The sequence below is a fragment of the Bos grunniens genome, chromosome 22, assembly GCF_055505025.1.
Source record: "Bos grunniens cultivar Pamir isolate PY7600 chromosome 22, Bosgru_T2T1.0, whole genome shotgun sequence".
NCBI lineage: Eukaryota > Metazoa > Chordata > Mammalia > Artiodactyla > Bovidae > Bos > Bos grunniens.
In genome coordinates, this window is record NC_141186.1 from 17,712,050 (window position 1) to 17,734,667 (window position 22,618).

The window sequence follows — 22,618 nt, forward strand, 5'->3', positions numbered from 1 at the left end:
AAGACAGAAACAAAAAATAAATGAAGTGGGCGGATGCCAAGAATGATAGTGGTTTAATAACAATAAAAATAGGGTGGTGTGCTAGAGACCAGGGAGCCGCTGGGGGGCAGAGAAGGCCTCAATAAGGAGAAATGTCTCAGCTAAGTTCTCAGTGACAGGAGGAACCACCTCCAGCTTCCCTGGGTGAGGTGCACACTGCTCCTCCTCTGCCATTATAGACTGGGGAGATACCAGCCATTTCTCCTTCGTAGCTCTTATCACTGATGCCATTTCCTATCTAGTTATGTGCTTATTTGGTTGTCTTCTGAGGCCCCTACTGGACTGTAAGCTCCATCAGTCAGGGAGCGTGACTCATTTTACTTCCCACTGTCTGGCACAAAAGATGGCACCCAGTTGATATTTGCATAATTAATCATTAATGCTCCCAGCAAGGACAACGAATACCAAATCCTCCTTGGGGCAACTTAGGTAGCAAGAGGTTAAGCCTACTTCTCGGGCCCTGGAGAGAGTGCTTTCCTGAGCTCTGCTGGCAGCCACCCAAGCAAGCCCGGTGCAAGACCCGGGAATGTCTTGGAAGGGAGCAGGAAGCCAGAGGCAGGGACTCGGCATCTTGGGGATGGGATGAGCTTCAGGGGCTCCCCTCCCTCCTTGAGGGTCCACCATCCCAAGGCAGTGGATTTGGATTCATCTGCAAAGTGGGGCTCAGCAGGCCTGAAAGTGGGTTCTGTTTGCTAAGCAGAATTTTCCGGCCCCCAGCCGGGAAGTGGGAGAACCTGGCTCATTGCTGATTTCATTTTCCCAACTCGCCAGCTTGGCAAGGCCTCTCTCCTCTAGCTGCAGTCACTTGGAGCCTCATACCTAGTTCTCTTAGCCAAGGGAAGAAAGCTGTGACTCACCAGAAATTGTCATTGCTATTTTCTGGCTGTAAAAAGGAAAACACACACGTATATGTGAAAGTTCTCGATTTTACCTCAGCTCAGCAGCTTCCACATGCTGTGTAGACACAGGGATGCAGGATTGGGAAAGCAGAAAAGCCCTCAGGATGTACCATAGAAGACAGAGCGCCTGCCCACATTAATTTTGGCATCTTCTCAAAGTGTGGCTGCAGCAGACGAAATGGCTGCAAATGTGGAGATCTGGGTCTCGGGTCAAAGGGGTCCTATTTGCAAAAGGGACAAGGAAAGAGAAAAGAGAAAGTCAGTGTCCAGCTCTGCCATCCGTGGCCTGCAGGCTTCTTCCTGCGGTCCAGGTACACTGCAGATGGCCAGTGGGATGGTAGCCATTGCACCGGCCAGAACTCTTGGGACCCTGCTCCTGCCCCCGCCTGTGCCTTGCTTCCTGGGCTCCAGCCAGACTGGCCTTTATTCAGTTCCTTAAATGCCCCAAGCTCCCTGTCCCCCAGTGAGCCTTTGCCTGTCATGTTCCTTCTGCCTGGTAGCCTCTCCCCCGAGCCCACCTTCATCTGGCTCCCCCATCTCTTCCTTTAGAGCCCAGCCAAAGGGTCCTCTCCCTTAGGGACACTTCAGTGACCCCGGAAACAGGCCAGGTCCCCTTGTTGTGGGCCCTCATGCACCACACTCTCTTCTCTAACACTTTGTGCAACTGTGACTTCATCTGCACATACTGAACGCTCTGAGGGTTACCTATCTCCCTGCTGCACTGTGAGCTCCGTGGAGGTGGGACTGTCTCTTATCCTCCACGTTATGTCCCTGGAGACTGGTCCATGTGAAATATTCAATCAGAATGTATCAGGTGGATGAACTGCTGAATGACCGTGAGTGAATGATGGTGGAGGCGTTTTCTGGTGTTTAACACCAAGGTTGACAATATGGTCTGAGTAGCCAGGCCATAGAGGTTAAGGGACCTATATAGAGTCACACAGGCAGTATAGATGCAGGGAAAGACCCACACCCTGACCAGGTCCAGGCGTGCTTCTGTTTTCCTGTGTCTTTCGGTCTCACTGGCTAGGCCCCAGTCTTTCGCCCTTCCCTCTTCCTGCTGATGTGGTGAGAACCAGGTGCCATTGTGGCAGGATCACAGATGGCAGCTCTCCACAGAGTGGCCAACTCTTCCCTGCTCCTGGCTGTGGACAGCCCTGTTCACTCCAGTCTTTTAGTCTTACAGGTGAGCTGCCCCATAGGAGGGGAGCCAGGGCTGGGAGAAGGTGAGGTGAGCCAGAGCAGCCTCCTGTGTGGGGTGGACCCAGAGGATGGGCCTGCTGGTTGGAAGGCAGGTCTGGGACAGTGTCTCTGCAGAGGATGGGCTGGCCCCTCGTCCGCATCCTGCGCTTCTTCCAGGTCACCAGGGCAGGAGGAGGCCGGCCCTGCCCCGCCCCCCCCAGCCATAGCCTCCTGAGGATTGGCCTCTTCTGCCATGTGGCCACGTGCATTTGTAAAGAGTTCCAGATCACCCCATGGTTTCAAATATCATCCAAGGGCTTGTTGCCAGCGTCCACATTTGTCTCTCTAGCCAAGGTACCATCCTCTGGGTGTTCCATATGCCCTTTAGAAGGAACCCATCACCTTCCCTCCCTGCCCTGCTTCTATAAGTGCCCTCATCTCAGTAAATGCGAACCCTGCTCTCAGGAGCCCAACCTGGGAGACTTGGAGTCATCCTGAGTGTCTTCTCTCTTCCAACCAGTCAATCTCAGGGTGCAGTCAGTTTACCACCTAAATGTTTCTTGAATCTCTCAACTTCCCTTGCGGCCCCCTCGAGTTCGTCCTCACACAGTAGCCAGAGTGAGAGTTTGAAAGCGAAATTTTACCCTTTCACTCCCTTGCTCTAAACCCCTCAATGACTCCTGGCCAACATCAGGATGAGGATCAAACTCTCTACTGTAACTTAAAGGCCTGTGTGGCCTTTGCCTGATTCTCCAGCCTTGTTTTTCATTCTCCCACACATCACTCCAGGACACCATGCTCGAACCCCCTTGACCATGGTTTGACTCACTAATCTGCTCTGTCTAGGCCTTTGTTCATTATATTTCTCCACCTAGAAACTCTGCCTGTCAAACCCCATTCCAGCCTTGAGTTCTCAGTCTAACAAATGCTTTCTTAAGGATCCACCCACGCTCACCCCTTCTCTGCCCCATAATCTCCTTCCTGTCACTACGTTTATGAGGCTGCATCGTCACCTTCTGTTTCCTTACCTGAGTGGGAGGCTTGTATAAGCAGAGTCTTGCTTGCTGTGGTCACTGGTGCAAGCCCAGCCACTTACCCGCCTGTCTGGTACATCCACGCAGAGACAGACAGTGAACGAATGAATGCCTGAAGGAACCGAGGCCTTCATCTTCCCAGCAGCCTCTTACCTTAGCTTGACAAGTCCTTGGTTGCTTCCGGGTAATCCTCTCCTTGCCTCTGCTCCTTCTGCCACCCCGCAATCCTGTGTGAGGCTGTGTTGCCTCTTGCCCACAGCCGAGGAAAGCAGCTCCTTTCTGCTCTCTTATCCAGCCTCCCTGGCCAGGTGACCTAATTAATGGTCCCCAAGCTGTCCCAGCACTTCTGGGCCCTTTCAAGATCTTTTTCCTTCCCCCTGAACCTCACCTTCTGGTGTGACTTCCATAAATTTTGCACTTTTCTTTCCCTGATGCTGTTCAATTCTTGCATCCCCAGGCTGAGTTCAGCTCCTGAAGTAATTTAGGTAACAACTCAGTTATCTCATCTTACCTTTAATCTATCCATTCCCATCACCACCTAGGAAGCAGTGGAATAGGATGTAAACTATTTCCTTCCCAAATCCACGTCTCCCCTTGCAGTTCTTATCTTGGTTCATGTTATCAGCATCCACCCAGTTGTCTGAGATCCAGACCTCAGAATCACCGTTCACTTCCCCCTTCCCGGTGGTGGTCGCTAAGTCATGTCCAACTCTTGCAACCGCATGGGCTGTAGCTTCCCAGGCTCCTCTGTCCGTGGGATTTCCCAGGCAAGAATACTGGAGCAGGTTGCCATTTCTTTCTCCAGAGGATCTTCCCAACACAGGAATTGAACCTGGGTCTCCTGCATTGCAGGCAGATTCTCTACCAACTGAGCTATGAGGAAAGCCCAAGAATACTGGAGTGGGTAGCCATTCTCTTCTCCAGGGAATCTTCCCAATCCAGGGATTGAACCTGGACCTACCTGCCTTGGAGGCAGATTCTTTACCATTGGAGCCACTACCTGCTCTCTATTTCTAGGAAGTCTTGAAGATTCTCATCTCTTCCAGTGAGGAGTCTCTTAAACCTGCCCTTCTCTGGCCACCACCCAGGCCCTCATCATCTCTCTTCTCCTGGACTAGAGTCACCTCCTGATTGGTCCTCCTGCTTCCAGCACCACACCTCTGTCCACACCCATCCACCCATCCATCTACCCACCCATCCATCCACCGTCTTCCAGTCTGCCCTCAGTGATCTTTGTAAGATACACATTGGTTTGATCATACCTCTGCTTAAGTAACTTCCATGACTCCCCACTGCCCACAGCAGGCATTCTTAACAGTGGGTACACATTAAACCCTTCTGGAGAATGTTATAAAAATACCAATACCAAGGCTCTCTCCCCCAGAGATTCCGACTTAATTGGTCTTGGAAGGGGCCTGGATCTTGGTCTTTTTAAAAAGCTTCCCAGGCGATTTTAGTGTGCAACTCGGGTTGAGAACCATATGGCCTAGATGATAAAACCCCAACTTATTAGGCTGGCATTCAGCTCCCCACAGTCAAACCTTTAACTGATCTCCCCATCCTTATATCCTCTCCTAACACACTCAGGATTTAGCTCTGCTCTTCTGCTCCTAGCTCTGGGAAGCTACTTCTTCGTATCCACAGGTCCCTCTGCCTACAATTCCATCTCTCTCTGCCCCTCTGGAAAGCTCCTACCTATGCTTCAGGACCCAGCACAAATGTGGCCTTCTTGTTGGGTTTTTCCTCCACAGCATAAGCTATGTGTCAGGCATGTTTCTGGGCACTGATTATGGTAACTAAGAGAGAAACACTTCCTGCTCTCAAAGAACTTCAAGTAGGGCAATGGGTGGGGAGTGGAAGCTCCTTAGGACAGAAATCCTCAAACCTGAGTATGCATCACAGTCCCCTGGAGGGCTGGTCAAAACACAGACGCTGGGCTCAGGGCCAAGACTTCTTATTAAGTGGTCTAGGGTAGCCCCAAGAATTTGCATTTACTACAAATTTCCAAGTGGAGCTGATGGATCTGGGCTGGGCTCCACCTCTGAGAACTCCTGTCCTAGAGTGAAGTCAGAGGCATGCTCTCCAGAGAGTATCATTTAGGCTGAGACCCAGCGACAGGGAGAAAAGCGGGGCTTATGCGCTCCAGATACACAGAGTGCAGGAAGTCCCCAGTGGGGAGAGGTTGGCAGGAAAGCACAGGGGATGTGACGGGGACATAGGCGGAACTCCGCGCCTTCTCCAACTTCTCATGCAGAACGGATGCTCTGCACGTCTCCATCATAACGTTCAGCACCTTCCACTGTAATCCTTTTGCCTCAGCTGCCTCATTAGGAGCCCCTGGGAGGCAGGTTTGTGCACAGTCACCTGAGACCTGACATGGAACAAATGCCAAGGGATTAGGAGGACAGGAGGCTGGGCTGTTGGATGTCAGTGTCCCGGCTTTTTCTCTAGGCTGAAAGCAAAAGAGAAGATGCTTCATTTATCTTATAGCATAATGTCTCCTTTCTTTCTCTTAGAGGTTCTAACCTGTCTATCCTCTGTCTAAACCAAATTCCCTTCTCCCAGATTCCTGTTTCCTGGACAGATTTTTAGGCCATTTGGTGATAGAAAAGTCAACTGGCCTCTCCTCACCTATCTTTCCCAAGCCCAGGGTTGGGTGGAGTAAAGGGAGGGGCAGTCACAGCTGCCCAGAGGCCCTCAGGGCTCCCCTCTCCCTTATTTCCACTTGACTTTGGGAGGATGATATGGTCATACTGGGAGTCAGCCGAATTTCCCTCCTCAAAAGTGCTGATAGGAGGCTGCGTTTCCTGAGAGAACCCTGGCCAGCCCCCAGGGGGAGCCAGGCAGGCCTGGGGGGATTGGACCTTGGGCCAGGCACCCTAAGGTGATGAATGAGCCTCTCATCTTCCCACCTTGGAAAGTGGAGTAAGGGTTATAGGTCAGGAACACAGCCCTGATGCCCTGTGTGGCATCTTCACTCTTCCTGGACACCAGGGTATATACATACTTTTCTGAGGCTAACAGAGGGGTCTTTGGTAAAGCACAGAGAAGACAGAAATATTTCATTTCCTAAGGAAACACTGATGCAAAGTGGCCCCAGCACTGCTCTGTGACCTTGGGAGGACTGCCTCAGCCCTCATGGTCTCTGTCGCTGTTAAATGTATTATAGGAAAACGAATTTGAAAGGGCCCCACTAAGGTCAAAAGAGCTGCGGTGGGTGACAATGTAGAACATTTGTGGATGGCAATTCTAATGAGCTGTCTTGGTTTCTGTAGGAAAGACCAGTATCTCCTCTCGCCTGTGAACTGTTGGTATCTAGTCCTGCACCAGACCAGGCGGGAGAGCCGAGACCATGCCACCCTCAACGACATCTTCATGAACAATGTCATTGTCCGCCTCTCCCAGATCAGTGAGGATGTCATCAGACTCTTCAAAAAGGTGGGTATTTGGGCCACCTGGGTTTCTGCCCCAGGCTGGCCATGGTGAGACTGCCAACCAGGGTAGGGTGTGGTCTGGGAACATGGGACCAAGGGGCAGGCGTGTTGAAGGGGACAAGAGGCTGAGGATTGGACTTGGCCCCCAGGCTCCGAGTTTGTGGCTGGGGCTTAGCCACTTCAGCAACCACCATCAGCACAAAAATAAAAACCTTTGCATGGTTAGGTAAGTTGTACATTCTTTCCAGGAAATCTGGAAAAATAGAGATGAGCTCACACATAGAAAATAACATCACCTGAAATGTTATCTCTCAGCCATAATCACTTTGGTTGTCAAAGGAATTTCTTCATATGTACATATGTAAATACCTTTTCTATGACTGCTTGTATTTATACATTTTGTAGAATATGTGTGTACTTTTCCCAAATGGGGTAAGACTGCATATGATTTTACTCCTTATGTTACCTAACAAATTGGATACCACTGTATTATAAAATTTTTCCATATCAATGAATATAATTCCAAACATTTTGAAAGATTACATAGTTTTTCATCATATAGATATATCCTAGTTTATTTAACCAGTTGTTTATTGTTGAACACTTCAGTGGTTTCCATATTATTTTAAATATTGCTGCTGTGAGCTTCTTTTATATACACCTTTGTCATATTCAGTGCTATTTTTAAAAAATTTAGGTATAGTTTATTTACATTATATTAGTTTTAGGTATATAGCATAGTGATTCAGTATTTTTACAGATTGTATTCCATTAAAAGTTATTACAAGGTAATGTTTATATTTTCCTATGCTATACAGTATGTCCTTATTTTTTATTTATTTCATTTATTGTAGTTTGTGTCTCTTAATCTCATACCACTTATTTGCTCCTTTCCCCTTTGGCAACCAGTTGTTTGTTTTCTGTATCTGTGAGTCTGTTTCTTTTTTGCATATACATTCGTTTGTATTATTTTTTTGGATTCTACATATAAATGATATAATACAGTATTTATCTTTTCTGACTTATTTCATTAAGCATGATATTCTATAGGTTCATCCACATTGTTCTAAATAGCAAAATTTCATCATTTTTATGGCTGAAAAATATTCTGTTTTATATATATATATATATATATATATATATATACCACAAGTTTCTTATTTATTCATCATTTGATGGGCTATTGCTGTTTTCTTAAGATCAATTTCTGTAACAGGAATTTTAAGGTCAAAGTTTGCTCATTTGTTTGTCTATCAAATGAGGTTAAGATCATCTACTTCCCAGGGCAGTGTGAGGGTTAAATGAAGTGGTGCATGTGAAGGAGGGGGCTGTTATTGAGAAGTGGTTCAGGGTGTTGTCTCGGGTCCAGAATTCTTAAATCTCAGGGTTCATTTTCCTGGCTGCATCGTTTATTAGCTGTATGTCTTTGGGTTTGTTACGTAAACTCTCTGAGCCTCAGTTTCCTTATTTGTGAAATGGGAATAGAAATACCCACAGGGCAGCTACTTGGGTTAAGAGGGTTGTTAATCCCTGTAAAGCATGGAAAGCAGAGCCTGGCACTGAATAAATGCTGAGGAAAGCTGGCTGTTATTATGCTAGTGTAGGAGACTATTACTATTAAAATGATATAGCTCATCCATTTTTGCCTGTTGCCAGTTTTAGGGAAGAGGTGACATGGGATTGCCAGACACCCAGGGGAAGATGCCAAGTTGGTTTGAGATACAGTCATCTCTCCCTGGTCTGTATGTGGTTTGTCCTCTTTGAGGATGTCTTCTATGGCAAAATTGTAACTGCAAGGTAATTCCCTCCTGCCACACAGTCTTCCTGGGGCTGTGTTTATGAAGTGTTGCTGTTGTGTCTGACTTTTTGCGATCCCATGGACTGCAGCATGCTAGTCTTCCCTGTTCTTCACTATCTCCTGGAGTTTGCTCAAATTAATGTCCATTAAGTCCGTGATGCCATCCAGCCATCTCATCCTCAGCCGCCCTCTTCTCCTTTTGCCTTCAGTCTTTCCCAGCAACAGGATCTTTTCCAACGAATCAGCTCTTCGCATCAGGTGGCCAAAGTACTGGAGCTTCAAGATCAGCATCAGTCCTTCCAATGGATATTCAGCATTGATTTCCTTTAGGATTGACTGATTGGATCTCCTTGCAGTCCAAGGGATTCTCAAGAGTCTTCTCCAACACGACAGTTCAAAAGCATCAGTTCTTTGGTGCTCAGTGTTTTTTATTGTCCAGCTCTCACATCCATACTTGACTACTGGAAAAACCATAGCTTTGACTAGATGGACCTTTGTCAGCAAAGTGATATCTCTGCTTTTTAATATGCTCTCTAGGTTTGTCATAGTTTACCTTCCAAGGAGCAAGGGTCTTTTAATTTCATGGCTGCAGTCACCATCCGCAGTGATTTTGGAGTCTGAGAAAATAAAGTCTGCCATTGCTTCTACTTTTCCTCCTTCTATTTGCTATGAAGGGATGGGACTAGTTGCCATGATCTTAGTTTTTTGAATGTTGAATTTTAAGCCAGCTTTTTCACTCTTCTCTTTCACCTTCATCAAGAGGTTCTTTAGTTTCTCTTTGCTTTCTGCCATTAGAGTGGTGTCATCTGCATATCTGAGGTTATTGATATTTCTCCTGGCAATCTTTATTCCAGCTTGAGCTTCATTCAGCCTGGCATTTCACATGATGGACTCTGCATAGAAGTTAAATAAGCAAAGTGACAATATACAGTCTTGACATATGCCTTTCCCAATTTTGAGCCAGTCCGTTATTGCATATCTGGTTCGAGCTGTTGCTTCTTGACCTGCACATGGGTTTCTCAAGAGGCAGGTAAGGTGGTCTGGTAGTCCCATCTGTTTAAGAATTTTCCACAGTTTGTTGTGATCCACACCGTCAAAGGCTTTAGTGCAGTCAATGAAGCAGGAGTACATATTTTTCTGGGATTTTCTTGCTTTCTCTATCATCCAGCAAATGTTGGCAATTTGATCTCTGGCTCCTCTGCTTTTTCTAAAACCAACTTGTACATCTGAAAGTTCTCGGTTCACGTACTGCTGAAGCCTAGCTTCAAGGATTTTGAGCGAACCTTACTAGCAGGCGAAATGAGCTCAGTTGTTCAATAGTTTGAACATTCTTTGGCACTGCCCTTCTTTGGGATTGGAATGAAAACTGACCTTTTCCAGTCCTGTGGCCACTGTCGAGTTTTCCCAATTTTCTGACATATCGAACGAAGCACTTTAACAGCATCATCTTTTAGGATTTTAAATAGCTCTACTGAAATTCTGTCAGCTCCGTTAGTTTTGTTCATAGTGATGCTTCCTAAGACCCACTTGACTTCACCCTCTGGGATGTCTGGCTCTAGCTAAGTGACCACACCATTGTGGTTATCTGGGTCATCAAGACCTTTTTTGTAGAGTTCTTCTGTTTATTCTTCACATCTCTTCTTAATCTCATCTGCTTCTGTTAAGTCCTTACTGTTTCTGTCCTTTATTGTGCCCACCCTTGCGTGAAATCTTCCTTTGATATCCTGCAGGTTTCTTGAAGAGATCTCTAGTCTTTTCCATTCTATTGTTTTTATTCTATTTCTTTGAAGTGTGGTCTAACTTTAGTATTTGCATAAGCAAACATAATTAGGAAAGTAAATACAGTATCATAAGAAACATTCACATAGCGCTTTGCAAAGCCATACAGAAGTGATTCAGACTACTTGGTCCCATCACAGGCCCCCGCCTGCAGCCACCACCATCACATCTTTTTTCCTGGGTGAGAGGGACTCACAGAGAAAGGTCATTAGGGCCTTTAGGAAATGGAGGGTCTTTTCCTGAGCTGAGCCCTGGACAAGTGAGATAAATCTTTTCAGCTCTCATTTAGGCTGACAGCAGCCTCACTTGTGATGGAGGTTAACGGGGTGGAAAATAATGAAGAAATGTCTACAGCTGAGCTCCTGGCTGCCTTGTTACCAGGCCTGTGCCTGTAGAACAAAGGAAATGACCCAGCCCCTCTGGGCCAGGATTGAGCTGAGGATGAGCCTGATGGGCTGATTTAGCACAGTGTGGCCCCGTGTATCCCATCGGTTATGGATGATCTCAGCATTGAGGCCCGCATCCTTACCTGAGGGATAGTTCTGCAGAGGCTGGTCTCTGGTCAGACTGGGGAACAGGATCATCACTCAGCCCATTTTACAGATGAATAGGTAAAGCCCAAGAACGGCCAGTTATCACCATCTGCAGGAGGCACCACCCCTGGGCTTTGGGATCTGTCTCAGAACTGCCTCTCACTGGTGGTGAGACCCTGAGTAGGTCTCTCAGAGACTCAGTTTTCTCATGTGGGGAGCAGAGATGGAGACAGTGCCACATGGGGGCATGGAATTCCTTTACCATCTGCTAAGTCACATTCCCACATTGCCTCTGCAGGAGTGGCTTCCAGGCCAGGCATCCCTCCTGGGCCTGGGCCTGGGGCAGTGGCCCCACTGCCAGCTTCTCAGCGGTGCAGAATGCTCTTTGACTCAATAACTCACCCTTTCCTGATTCTCCATTCTCCCTTCTACAGTGCAGTGTGTTATGCCTGGAGGCAGTGGCTCCCATTCCATAGCCATTTTAGGCTTCTTCTGGGCAAATGGACTTGTGCACGCAGGTGGCTATTGCTTTAAGTGTGAGAAATGGATCCACCAGACTGGAACTGTATGAAATCTTAGTGTTCACCGTAGTAATCAGGACTCTTACAGTTGCAAACAACAGAAACCCAGTTCCACTAACTTGAGGGAGGAAAGGAAGCTTATCTGCTCTTCCGAGCCAAGACTGTCTTCAGGCATTTGGGCTTCAAGGGCACAAAGGGTGTTGTCAGAACTTAGTCTCTCTGCAACTCTGCTCCAGTGTTTTCTGTTTTCCAGTTCGTTTGTTTGTTTTGTTTTAAGAAGGGTGGGAGAAAGGCTGATGTATAGTCAGTCTCTCTCTGTGATGACAGCATGGCCCCCACAGCCCCAGGCTTACATCCTACCTGCTTCAAGTCCAGCAGAAAGTGAGAGGTCCCTTCTCCCAGAATTGGGTCTCCCAGGTTCCGACTGACCCAGCGTGGATCGTGTGAGTGCTCCTGAAGCTGGACCTGTTCTGGCGAGACGCAGTGCAGACCTGCCAGGCCTGGGAAACACATCCCTGAAATCGGGTGTACACTCAACTCCCCCGGATGCAGAGGACAGAGAATGGCTGAGGGTAGTTCCCCAGGAAAAACTAAGTGCTTTTCCTTCCAAGAGGGGTGAAAAATAAAGCAATGGATGTCCTCTAGGTCTTCTCTTCCAGTCCTTTAATTGTCTTCTTCCTGAGCTGTTCTCTCTCTGCCAGATCACCCCCCACTCGGCCCCTGCAAAGGGCATTCATTATTTTGTATTCCATTCAGGGACAACTGAGATCAATAGAAAATTCTTCCCAATGTTGAGATAAAATCTTCCAGGGTTTTCACTCACAGGTCCTGTGGGCCAGCTACATCAATCCACATGGAAATCTATCTGTTACTTGAAGACAGAAATCATGACCACATACCCAGGTCCGTCTTGCCTCTGGGTGAACACACCAGGTTCCTTCAGTTGACCCCTTGTGACTTGGCTTTGCATTTTCTGTCTTACTGGGTCAGACGTCAGGGCTTCTCTGACCTACAGAAATTAATACTCAGAACCACTCAGAACTCTACAGGAAGCTCTGCGCAGCAAGGAAGAGAGCAGGGCTGTCTAGACATTTTATTTCTAATAATGAAACCTGTGAAGGCACTTGCTTTTTTCATGATCGTCTCATCACATGGTTGACTCACTCTGAACGCTCAGCTCAAATCTCCTGGGGATTTTGTACCAAATGTTTTTTAATCTATCCTATGAATTCTGCACTTGTGTTTCTTTATATTTGCCCTTTTAAAACTTCATTTTATTAGATTCTGGCCATATGGGATCAGTGTCCTTATTTAAGTGATTTTTCAAACAGCAAAAATGGTCACTTTTGCAGGAGTTTCCTCTTTCCTCCTCTGTGGGAAAAGACTGTTTTAGAACTTCTCCATGCCTTCCTCCTCTGTGTTACCTTCATGTCAGTTCTTGTCAGTTCTTTGGCCCCATCTGATTCCTTTCTACTCTCATAGTGGAGAAGATAGAAAGTGAAACAGAAAATTGAGAATGAGTTCAGCAGTGGAGGTGATGCTTGAATTGGGCGTTGAAGGATGAATAGGAGTCTCCCAAGTGGGAAAAGGAGGTTAGTTCAATCTTAGGATAAGGGCTGGAGCCCAGTGGACAGAATGTCAACGATGGGGATCCAAGGCAGCTTGGAACGGAGGCTGCAAAATGGTGGTCCCCAGCTGAACTTGGTTCTCAAGTGTAATCTGCTTGGCCCTCACTTTGTTAAGAAAACTTCAACCAATATTTTTAAATTGTGAAATTTCACATAAAAATCAGAATTTTGTATTTCTCTTGAAAAACCAGCTCTGACAGTCCTGGATCCATACGTGGCTGTCTAGAGCTGAGAAGCTGCTGGCCCTTCAGGCAGGGCACGCTCACTCCACTGCCTCGCAGCCCCCGTACTGTCTGGCGCACAACACCAACCCCTTTATTTTAATAGCTCCTTGGTCCTTTGTGCAGTTGAGTTTTGGCCTCATCCTGAAACAGGATCTACCAGTGGTTCTTCAAGTCTAGCGTCAGAATCAGCTGGAGGTCTTGTTAAACACAGATTGCTGAGCCCTAAGCCCACAGCTTCTGATGCACCCAGTGGGAGTGAGGCCTGAGAACCTGCATGTCTAACGAGTTCCCAGGCGCTGCTTTTGCTGCTGACCTGGGGATCACACATGGGGAATGATTTACCTAGTCCTACCTCTTGATTTTCCAGTAAGAGCAGAGTTTGGCCCCTGACACAGGTTTCCTACTCTGGGTCCAGCCCTGACTCCACTCCCCCCTGTGATGCACCAGCGGGGAGGGTCCATCTGTGTCCTTCTTGCTCTTTCTTTCCGCCTCAACCATTTCTGAGGTTGAACATTGGAGCCCATTTCATTTCCAGCCTCAGCTTCCTTAACAATAGGCATCCATTATCCTCTGCTCCGATGCCTGCAGAATTTAATTACTTGTCCCAGCCCTGGAGTGAGTTTGATTGTTGGAAGCTGTGGTGTTCTGAAGCAAGCGCTAATGAGGAAAGACTCTTAGCAGAGAAGAGAGGGCATTCGGGGGCCCTGTGTTTGAAAGCAGCCATTCACGGTGTGGCAATAAAGGCTTGGTCTAGAGTGAGCTTTCTCGTTCCCTTCTTGAAGATGTCCGTCGCATTTCATAAATAAATCAGGGCTTTTGTATCTAATAATTGCCTTGCTTTGTAACCAAGATCAAAAGCACCAATGGCCTTGGATTCAAAGCCAAGTTTATTTATTTAATTTTTTTTTTAAAATTTTTGGGTTGCAGGAGAGAGTGAGGGCTTGCATGCTGGAGGGTTCAGCTCTGAGGCCTGCATGGAGAGTGAGTGAAGCGGGAAGACTGCCAGGAGCTCGGAGCCTTCAGCTGTCTCCACTGTCTCCCAGGGAGATGAGCTGTGAGCACTCGTCCTGCTAGTGCAGCCTGCTGACCTGGTCTCTGTCAGGAGTTCCCAGCTCACTCAGAAAACACGCGTTAGTGCTCTCGTCACAATATATACACAAAAATCGTAGATAACAATCAGTGCCTACTGTGTGCTGGGCTCTGGGCTAAACATTCACTTCTTAACGCGTTAGAAGAAGATGTTGTCATCGCCTCCATTTTACAGATGAGGAAACTGATGCCAAGAGGTGAAGAAGGGATTTGAATCCATCTTTGTCTGATCCCAGAGCCCGTGCTCAATAGAAAAGGCAGGCGTTAAAGGAGGCAGAAGGATGAGTCAGACATAGTACCTTCCCTCAAGGAGCTCACAGTGAACAGTGGAAATGAAGACAGGCGTGTATGAGTGATATCAGTATTCAGAAGAAGGGGGACTTTTAATCTGGGCTGGGGTCAGTTTGGGGAAGGTTTTGTTTAGGGGATGCAGCATTTGTAGTGAATCTGGAAGTGAGGCTTAGGATTTATGCCAGCTTGGGTTCCTGGGAAGCTGACTCCAAGACAGGGATTATGTTGTAGGGATATGTTAGCCAGTATTCTTGGAGTCCACCCCCTTGCAGAAGGAAGGGAGAGAGGCAGGATTCAGGGAATGTGCAGTCACAACAAAGGCCTCAAATGACTCCTGGGGAGTTCTGAGGCTAGGGTGGCCCTTCCAGGTTGTCCTGGTTTGTGGGGAGGAAGCTGGGCCTTTCTACCTTCATGTTGCTCCTGGGAGATGTGGCCTTGGGCAGATGCCCGTTTGCGAGGCCGTTCCAAACAGCGCTGACAGTGGGGTGTCTGCAGACGGTACTCCCCACAGGTGAGGGAATACGTTCCCCTATCCTGAAGGCCTTCTGAGGGGTGCCTCACTGTGTCCCCAGCAGACATGCGGAGATTTGGGAAAAGTCAGAGGATTCTAGACCGAAGCAAAGGTCCATTGACAGAAAAGTCTGGTCCTGTATCTTGAGCAGGTCGGCCAGCCTTGCAGTGTGGTGCGCTGGTTAGGGCTGTGGACAGACTGCAGGGTCCCTATTCTGCTACTTTTCAGCTGCGTGAACTCAACCTAATCCCTAAATCCTCATGGTTTCAACATTTTCAAAATGGAGCTAATTAAAAACGTCCTTCTTAGGGTCATTGTAAGGATTAAAAAGTGATGATATAAAATGTCTACCTGGTACGCAGTAAGTAGTCATTAAATATTAACTACTATTAAGGTGATTATTGGGAAATAATAATCCTTTGAGAAAAAACGCAGTGAGAATTAAGTGCAGAGATGGGATAAAGAAACATTCAGGGCACACAGATTAAATAAAGGGTCAGAAATAAAATACACTCAGGAAATCATTCACTGATTACTTCTAACTTATTGTCTTTTTTTTTTTTTTTAATTTAAATAACCTTTTATTTCCTTTTCTTGCCTTTTGGACCTCAATAGGTTCAGTAGAGGAAAATGGGGAGAGAAATGGCATTCTTAACTTTTATTTTAATTTTTTAACTTATTTTTTTATATAGTGTTGTGTTAATTACTGCTGTACAGAAAAGTAAGTCAGTTATACATATATATATATATCTTCTTTTTTAAAAATTTATTTCCAATTGAAGGACAATTGCTTTACAATATTGTCTTGGTTTGTGCCATACACCAACTATATATATAAATATATATATATATATGTGCATTCTGTTTCATATTCCATTCCATCATAAACCATATTCCATTAACAATAAACCATATTCCATTATGGTTTATCACAGGATGTTGAGTACATTTCTTTTTAAATATTTATTTGTTTATTTGGGTGTATTGGGTCTTAGTGGGAAGATCCCCTGGAGAAGGAAAGGGCAGCCCACTCCAGTATTCTTGCCTGGAGAATCCCATGGACTGAAGCGACCTAGTGGTCATCGGGTCTTAGTTGTGGCATGCAGGATCTTTGTTGCATCAGGCATCTTGTTGCATCTTTCATTATGACACACAGACTCTCCAGTTGTGGTGTGAGGGCTTAGTTGCTCCGAAGCACATGAGATCTTAGTTCCCCGACCAGGGATCAAACCTGAGTCTCCTGCATTCCAAGATGGATTCTTAACCACTGGACCACCCTTGTAGTCCCTTCAATACATTCTTGACTTTTAAAAAGCATGCTTCTAACTTTTCACTGTTAAATTCTTAGCAAATTAGGAATAAATGGAAACTTCCTTAGCCTGATAAAGAATATTTACCAAAAACCACCAGTAAATATTGTACTTCCTGTTAAAGAGTTCAGCAAGATGGCTGATTATAAGATCAATATACAAAAATTAATAATGTTCCTGTATCCTCGTCATAGCCAACTAGAAAATGTAATTTAAAAATGCATATATTAGAATACAAGAATGATTGAAAATTAAAGCCATTAGTGCTATAAATAATCTGCATCATAGAAATTTTGATGTGATATTTTCATTGTCATTCAGGTATAAATATTTCATAATTTCCATTTTGCAGTTTCTTCTTTGCCCCGTAAATTTTTCAGAATTATTCATATGTTAGTTCCAAAGATTTTTTTCAAAGCTTTTCTTTGAAACCATCTACTTGCTTTAAATTTTTAACTTGATTGCCCCATAAAAAAGAAAATATTTATAAGAAAATATTTTCTTATAAAAAGAAAATAAGTAGGTTATTTTTTTTGGTATTTGTTGGAGCATTTGCCTTATCAGATAGCAAGACTTCCTCTTATGTGATAGTACAACGGGTAGTGCTAGAGCAGCGCTAGGCAAACTAACAGGTGGGCCAGATCAGTGCTCAGAAACACAGCCCCACCACTGGGAATGCAGTGAAGCAGCAGTGCATTACAGACTGGGGGACGGATGGCCTGTTTAGGAAATGGGGCTGATTCCACTGGTTTCTTGTTTCTTGTTATTTTTTAGGAACTGGTTTACACACACACACACACACACACTTTTTTTTCCATATGGAAAAAAATTAGACCTCCATCTTAGTTAACAAAAATATATTCTAAATGGGTTAAAGTGCTAAAGGTAAAAAACAAAACTAAAAATTTTTGGAAGAAGATGTAGTAGAAGGTTCTATGTAAAACCTTAGAGGTAAAAAGGGAACCCTCTTACACTGTTGGTGGGAATGCAAACTAGTACAGCCACTATGGAGAACAGTGTGGAGATTCCTTAAAAAACTGGAAGTATAACTGCCTTATGACCCAGCAATCCCACTGCTGGGCATACACACTGAGGAAACCAGAATTGAAAGAGACACGTGTACCCCAGTGTTCATCGCAGCACTGTTTATAATAGCCAGGACATGGAAGCAACCTAGCTGTCCATCAGCAGACGAACGGATAAGAAAGCTGTGGTACATATACACGATGGAGTATCACTCAGCCGTTAAAAAGAATACGTTTGAATCAGTTCTAATGAGGTGGATGAAACTGGAGCCTATTATACAGAGTGAAGTAAGCCAGAAAGAAAAACACCAATACAGTATACTAACACATATATATGGAATTTAGAAAGATGGTAACGATAACCCTGTATGTGAGACAGCAAAAGAGACACAGATGTATAGAACAGTCTTTTGGTCTCTGTGGGAGAGGGAGAGGGTGGGATGATTTGGGAGAATGGCATTGAAACATGTATAATATCATATGTGAAACAAATCGCCAGTCCAGGTTTGATGCATGATACAGGATGCTTGGGGCTGGTGCACTGGGATAACCCAGAGGGATGGGATGGGGAGGGAGGTGGAAGGGGGATGCAGGATGGGGAACACGTGTACACCTGTGGCGGATTCATGTTGATGTATGGCAAAACCAAAACAATATTGTAAAGTAATTAGCCTCCAATTAAATAAATTTATATTAAAAAAATAAAATCTGGTAAGTACAATAAATAAATAAAACCTTAGAGGTAGGAAAAAGTTGCTTAAACATAAAGCACAAAACTCAGCTCCTGATGAGATGGCTGGAGTTGAGGATGGCTCCACCTTACTCCCTGCCTTGCAGTTTCCTAAAGTGTTTTTTCGAACGATGTCCTCTGAAGAAGTGAAAGGGAGTCCTGTGATTAAAACTCAGGGTTTTTATGTTTTCTAAATGTTTCCTTTACACCATAAAGGAAAATAATGATAGATTTCATTATATAAATTTTATTTAAATGTTCTATACAATAACAACTGCAACAAATAAATAGAAGATACAGACCAGGAAAGGAAAAGATATTTGGCATGCATAGAATTAATAAAAGGTTAATAAACAGAATATAAAAATCAGCTCCTACCAAAAAAAAATTAGAAAAGGGCAAACAACCCAGTAAGAACATGGGTTAAAGATATAAATAAGTGAGTCACAGAAAAGGAAATTTAAATGGTTAAAACTATAAGAAAAGATGCTCATACTTACTGGTAGTCAGGAGAAGGTAAAATAAAACAAAATGAAACACAGTTTGACTCCTCTTAGGTTTGTCAAGCAATCCAAGTGCTGGCAAGAATGTGACGCAGCAGAGCCACTTGTGTCCTGCTAATAAGCATGTAAATTGGACTCGCCCCTTTGGAGAAGAGTGGGAGTGTCCAGTGACAGAGAAGGAAGAGGTACATAGCCTGTATCCCAGCAGTTCCACTTCTAAGTATGACCTAAGATAGGTTCTTGAATAGGGGGTGATATGATCAGAGCCAAGTTTAAGGATGATTGATTTGGTATATTTGATGGAGAGTTGCTGGATTCAGTTGTTACACATATACACTAATGCTCAAGTTAGTGGTGGAAGGTAACAGGGCCTGGGTCAGGGAGGTTGATATGGATGGGTGGACAGATGGGTGGATGGATGGGTGAATGGATGGATGAGTGGATGGGTGGGAATGTGGTGGATTGATGGGTGGATACATGGGTACAAACATTTTTGAAATGCTAATGCAATCCTCTGTTACATCCTCTACACAAACAATGCAAATAAAGTAGAAGATCAGATTAAAAAATGACAAGGAGGTTGGAGAGACGTCTCAGGTCAGTGATTCAGCAGGAATAAATGATCAGTAATGTTTTAAATCCAACAAATAATCCTGACAACATCCATATCCACCTTGAAAAGAAAGCAGAGGGGGAGAAAACAGCTCAAGGCTGAGGGATTTCCGGTTTTTGTAGCTATGGGTTTTTCAGAAAGACAGGTTTGTCACACTCCTTAAGACACAGAGACCCTCAACCATCCCCTGAGCCTTTTGATGCTTATCTGCGAGAGATTCATGTCCCTTCACCCTTGCAAAAAAAAAAAGAAAGTCTGAGACATAGTCAGGAAAGACTGTTCCTGAGTATGTTCTGTTTTCACAGAGACTCAGCCCAGTGGCCCAGGCCCTGTTCTCCTGCCTTGGGCAGGAAGCCAGGGGTTGGGGCCAGGACTTGGGCATAGAAAACAGGAGATTCTACTAAATGGTGCTGTCCGATACTGACAGTGACCTAAAGGAGAGCCTCATAAATAGCAGCGTACTTTTTACAGTAAGGCAGAGGAATATGTGTGTTTTATAATTATTTTGGAATATTTGGGGAAAAAATTCTAAAGGCTCATAAAGTCATAGTTCTCCCAACAACAGAGTGGAAGCAACAGAGTGGAATGGTTGAGAGAGAATCACATTTACTACCTCTGTGATCTTGAGCAAATTCTTCACCCTCCCTGAGGCTCTGTGTCCTAATCTTTAAAGTGGGGTTACAATAGGGGTTATATCCCATAAATTGCTGATATTAGGCTTATGTGAGGTATTGTCTGTAATGCAGTTATCATTGGGCCTGGTACATGCTAAGAGATCAAAGAAACAATAGCTATTGTTGTTATTATCCTTAATGATAAGTATTATAGTGCTGGTACTAATAGTACTAAGCATTGTTACTAACGGTGATAACTTGTTATTGATAATATTTAGTATTATTAGGACCGATTCAGAAACTCCTGTCTTGACCACATCAGGTCACTTGGTCATGCCTTTCCAAGGTATCCTTGGGCTTCTTCAGACCTGTCATTTTAAGCATTTCTGAAAATGAAGGCTTTCGCACAAACAGGGTCCCAGAGAGATGGTGGGAGTAATTAGGGGGTTAGACAGACACAATGCCAGGCGTATTGCTTGGCCCCACGATGGGCCCATCAGCCCATCGCAGGGCTCCTGGGGAGGTACCAGTGGGGCCCACCTCTGTCCAGGGCATTTGATGAATGGGTGCAGGGCCTTTCTGTTTCCTTGAAGCCCAACCTCCCAGCCCAGATGTTCCAGATCCTTGTGAAAACAAGTCGGTGACAACATTTGGAGTTGCAGCCACAGAAGACAGAAATCAGTCTGCAAAGGGGAGGAAAGAAGAGAGGTCTTGAGGAGCAGGGAAAGGAAGAGGATGGGGGAGGGGGAAGGATAACAGAGGTCCAGGTGGAAGGTGGGCAGAGTGTAGGCTGAGGAGGATGTTGGGAGGCAAGGGGTGGGGACGTGCCAGAGCGCTGGCTGCTGGGTTACCAGCAAGCTAGGACCCTACTTGGAGAAATCAGCCAGTCAGCTGTCCAAGCAGCCGTGTTCAGGGATGAACCAGCCCTCCAGGACAGCCTTGGAAACGCTCCATCCCTCCGAGACACACCCTTAAAGCCTTTGCTTTAGAAATAAAAACACAGTCTCTCTGGGAGATGGCCAGTGCTCACATATATCATTTATTTAAATAGGGAACATCTGTGGGTCTCCAGTTTTGTTATTTGATGAGAAAACAAGCTGGAGTGTGGAAAAGCAATGGATTAGAATGAGAAGAGACAGAGTTTTTGGTTTTTGCTTTGTTTTGTTTGTGTATTGGTTTCCCATTGTTTGTTTGGAACCCCAGAACTAGGGAAGCCATGGAATGTTCCCAGAGGGGGAAAACCGGACATGAGAACATCAAGCAAAGAGAAAAGGGAGACAGATGTTGCTGACTCAGCTCCTGATGTGATGGCTGGAGTTGAGGATGGCTCCACCTTACTCCCTGCCTTGCAGTTTCCTGAAGCATTTTTTGGAACGATGTCCTCTGAAGAAGTGAGAGGGAGTCCTGTGATTAAAACTCAGGATTTTTATGTTTTCTAAATGTTCAGAGTGACCAGCTCCACATTTGAGTTAACTTGAGAGAGACAGAGACATACCCTTGAAGAGGACTTTTTAAATATAATTCATGAAGTCTTAGGATCTGTAGTAACAGTTTTAAGGGTTTCCTCTTAAAAGTGAGATTAGCTCTGCATTGAAAACCAAATCCAGTCATCCACGGCAGGACTTTTTTGGTGAAAACATTGATTTCACTCCAGAACCATTGTGTCAAAAAATGTCAGCTGGTGCCATCTTGATGTGAATGTATGTGGTTTTGTTTCTTTTTTTTTTTTTTTTTGCAAAAAAGTGAGAGTCAAAGTTGGCCTTCTTTTAGTGTCTGTGTTCTGCTTAGCTCATGCACAGGTGTTATGGAGCTCCTTTTGTACGCCAGTCTTTGTTATCAGCATTCTGGGAAGCCAAAGCCCCAGCCTCTAAGGGGCTTACACTCTCTCTACTTGGTTGGAAAGTGGTTCTTTTGCAGAAACTGTTTGAAAGCTGGTGTTTGGTAGAGGTTCAGAAAACTGTCTCGCCCCGTGGTCATTTGGTGTCTTCATGCTAAAATAAGCACAGAATGCATCAGTATTCTTTCACATGAGCCAAGGTGGAAATTCACGAGATTCTATAAGCTGGAAAAGTCCACAGGTAGATCTTATCTAAGCATCACGAGATCAGGACACAAATACTGTTGCCAAGACCCCGACTATCCTTGTGGTGGGCAGCCCAAGACCCCTGACGTCCTAGCTTAGCAACCCCAGAGGAGAGAGGATCTGAGAATATGGTTCTTAAAAAACTTCAGGGAAGATTCGCATCAGCTCAGCCTGAAATATGTTTCCATCTCTGACCCAGTCACTAGACGTAAGGCGCTAGAGGACCTGGTCATCCCGGGTCCCGTGCTGGATGGACCATATGGCATGAAAGGCAAGCGGCAGTCAGTCCCACCCATGTCTCATCTTTTGTTATCAGAGCAAGGAGAAAGGAAGAAGCCAGAGATGATCAGCATGGCTGACTTAGGCCTAGCAGGGCAAGCGAGCCAAGGAGTACCAAGTCAAGGAGAACTTGAGCTGCCTGCAGGTGAGGGCAAGGACCAGGGATGCAGATTTTTGCACAGGTGGTGAGAGCATGCACATGATGGGCGGGTGGAGTCCAGAGGGCATGCCTTCCTTTGCAACCTGGACTTCTGGCCTGGACTCATCTCTGTGACAGCACTGCAGTGGCTTCTCTTCACCTGTGTGCCCGCATCTCATCTAGGTGCTGGGGAAACAGACCACAGAAAGTCCTTACGAGTGCCAGCTTTGGAGTTAGACCAACCAAAACCTGAGCCTGGTTCTGCCCCTTCCGAGCTGTATAGCCTGGGGCAAGTTGCTTAACTCATTTGAGCCGCCAGCCTTCTTCTGCCTCGTAGGTATAATAGTACCTGCCTTAATG

General features: G+C 45.4%; 1 protein-coding gene across 4 annotated transcripts in view; it reads left to right on the forward strand.

Annotated features, from left to right (window-relative positions):
• Positions 1 to 22,618, forward strand: part of SRGAP3 (SLIT-ROBO Rho GTPase activating protein 3) — a 247,180-nt gene that overhangs the window by 133,555 nt on the left and 91,007 nt on the right. For all 4 annotated transcript variants that reach the window (XM_086366585.1, XM_086366587.1, XM_086366586.1 and 1 more), the window contains exon 3: positions 6,430 to 6,592. In XM_086366585.1, the coding sequence (XP_086222711.1) occupies positions 6,430 to 6,592 (163 nt within the window). The remainder of the gene's footprint in view (positions 1 to 6,429; positions 6,593 to 22,618) is intronic.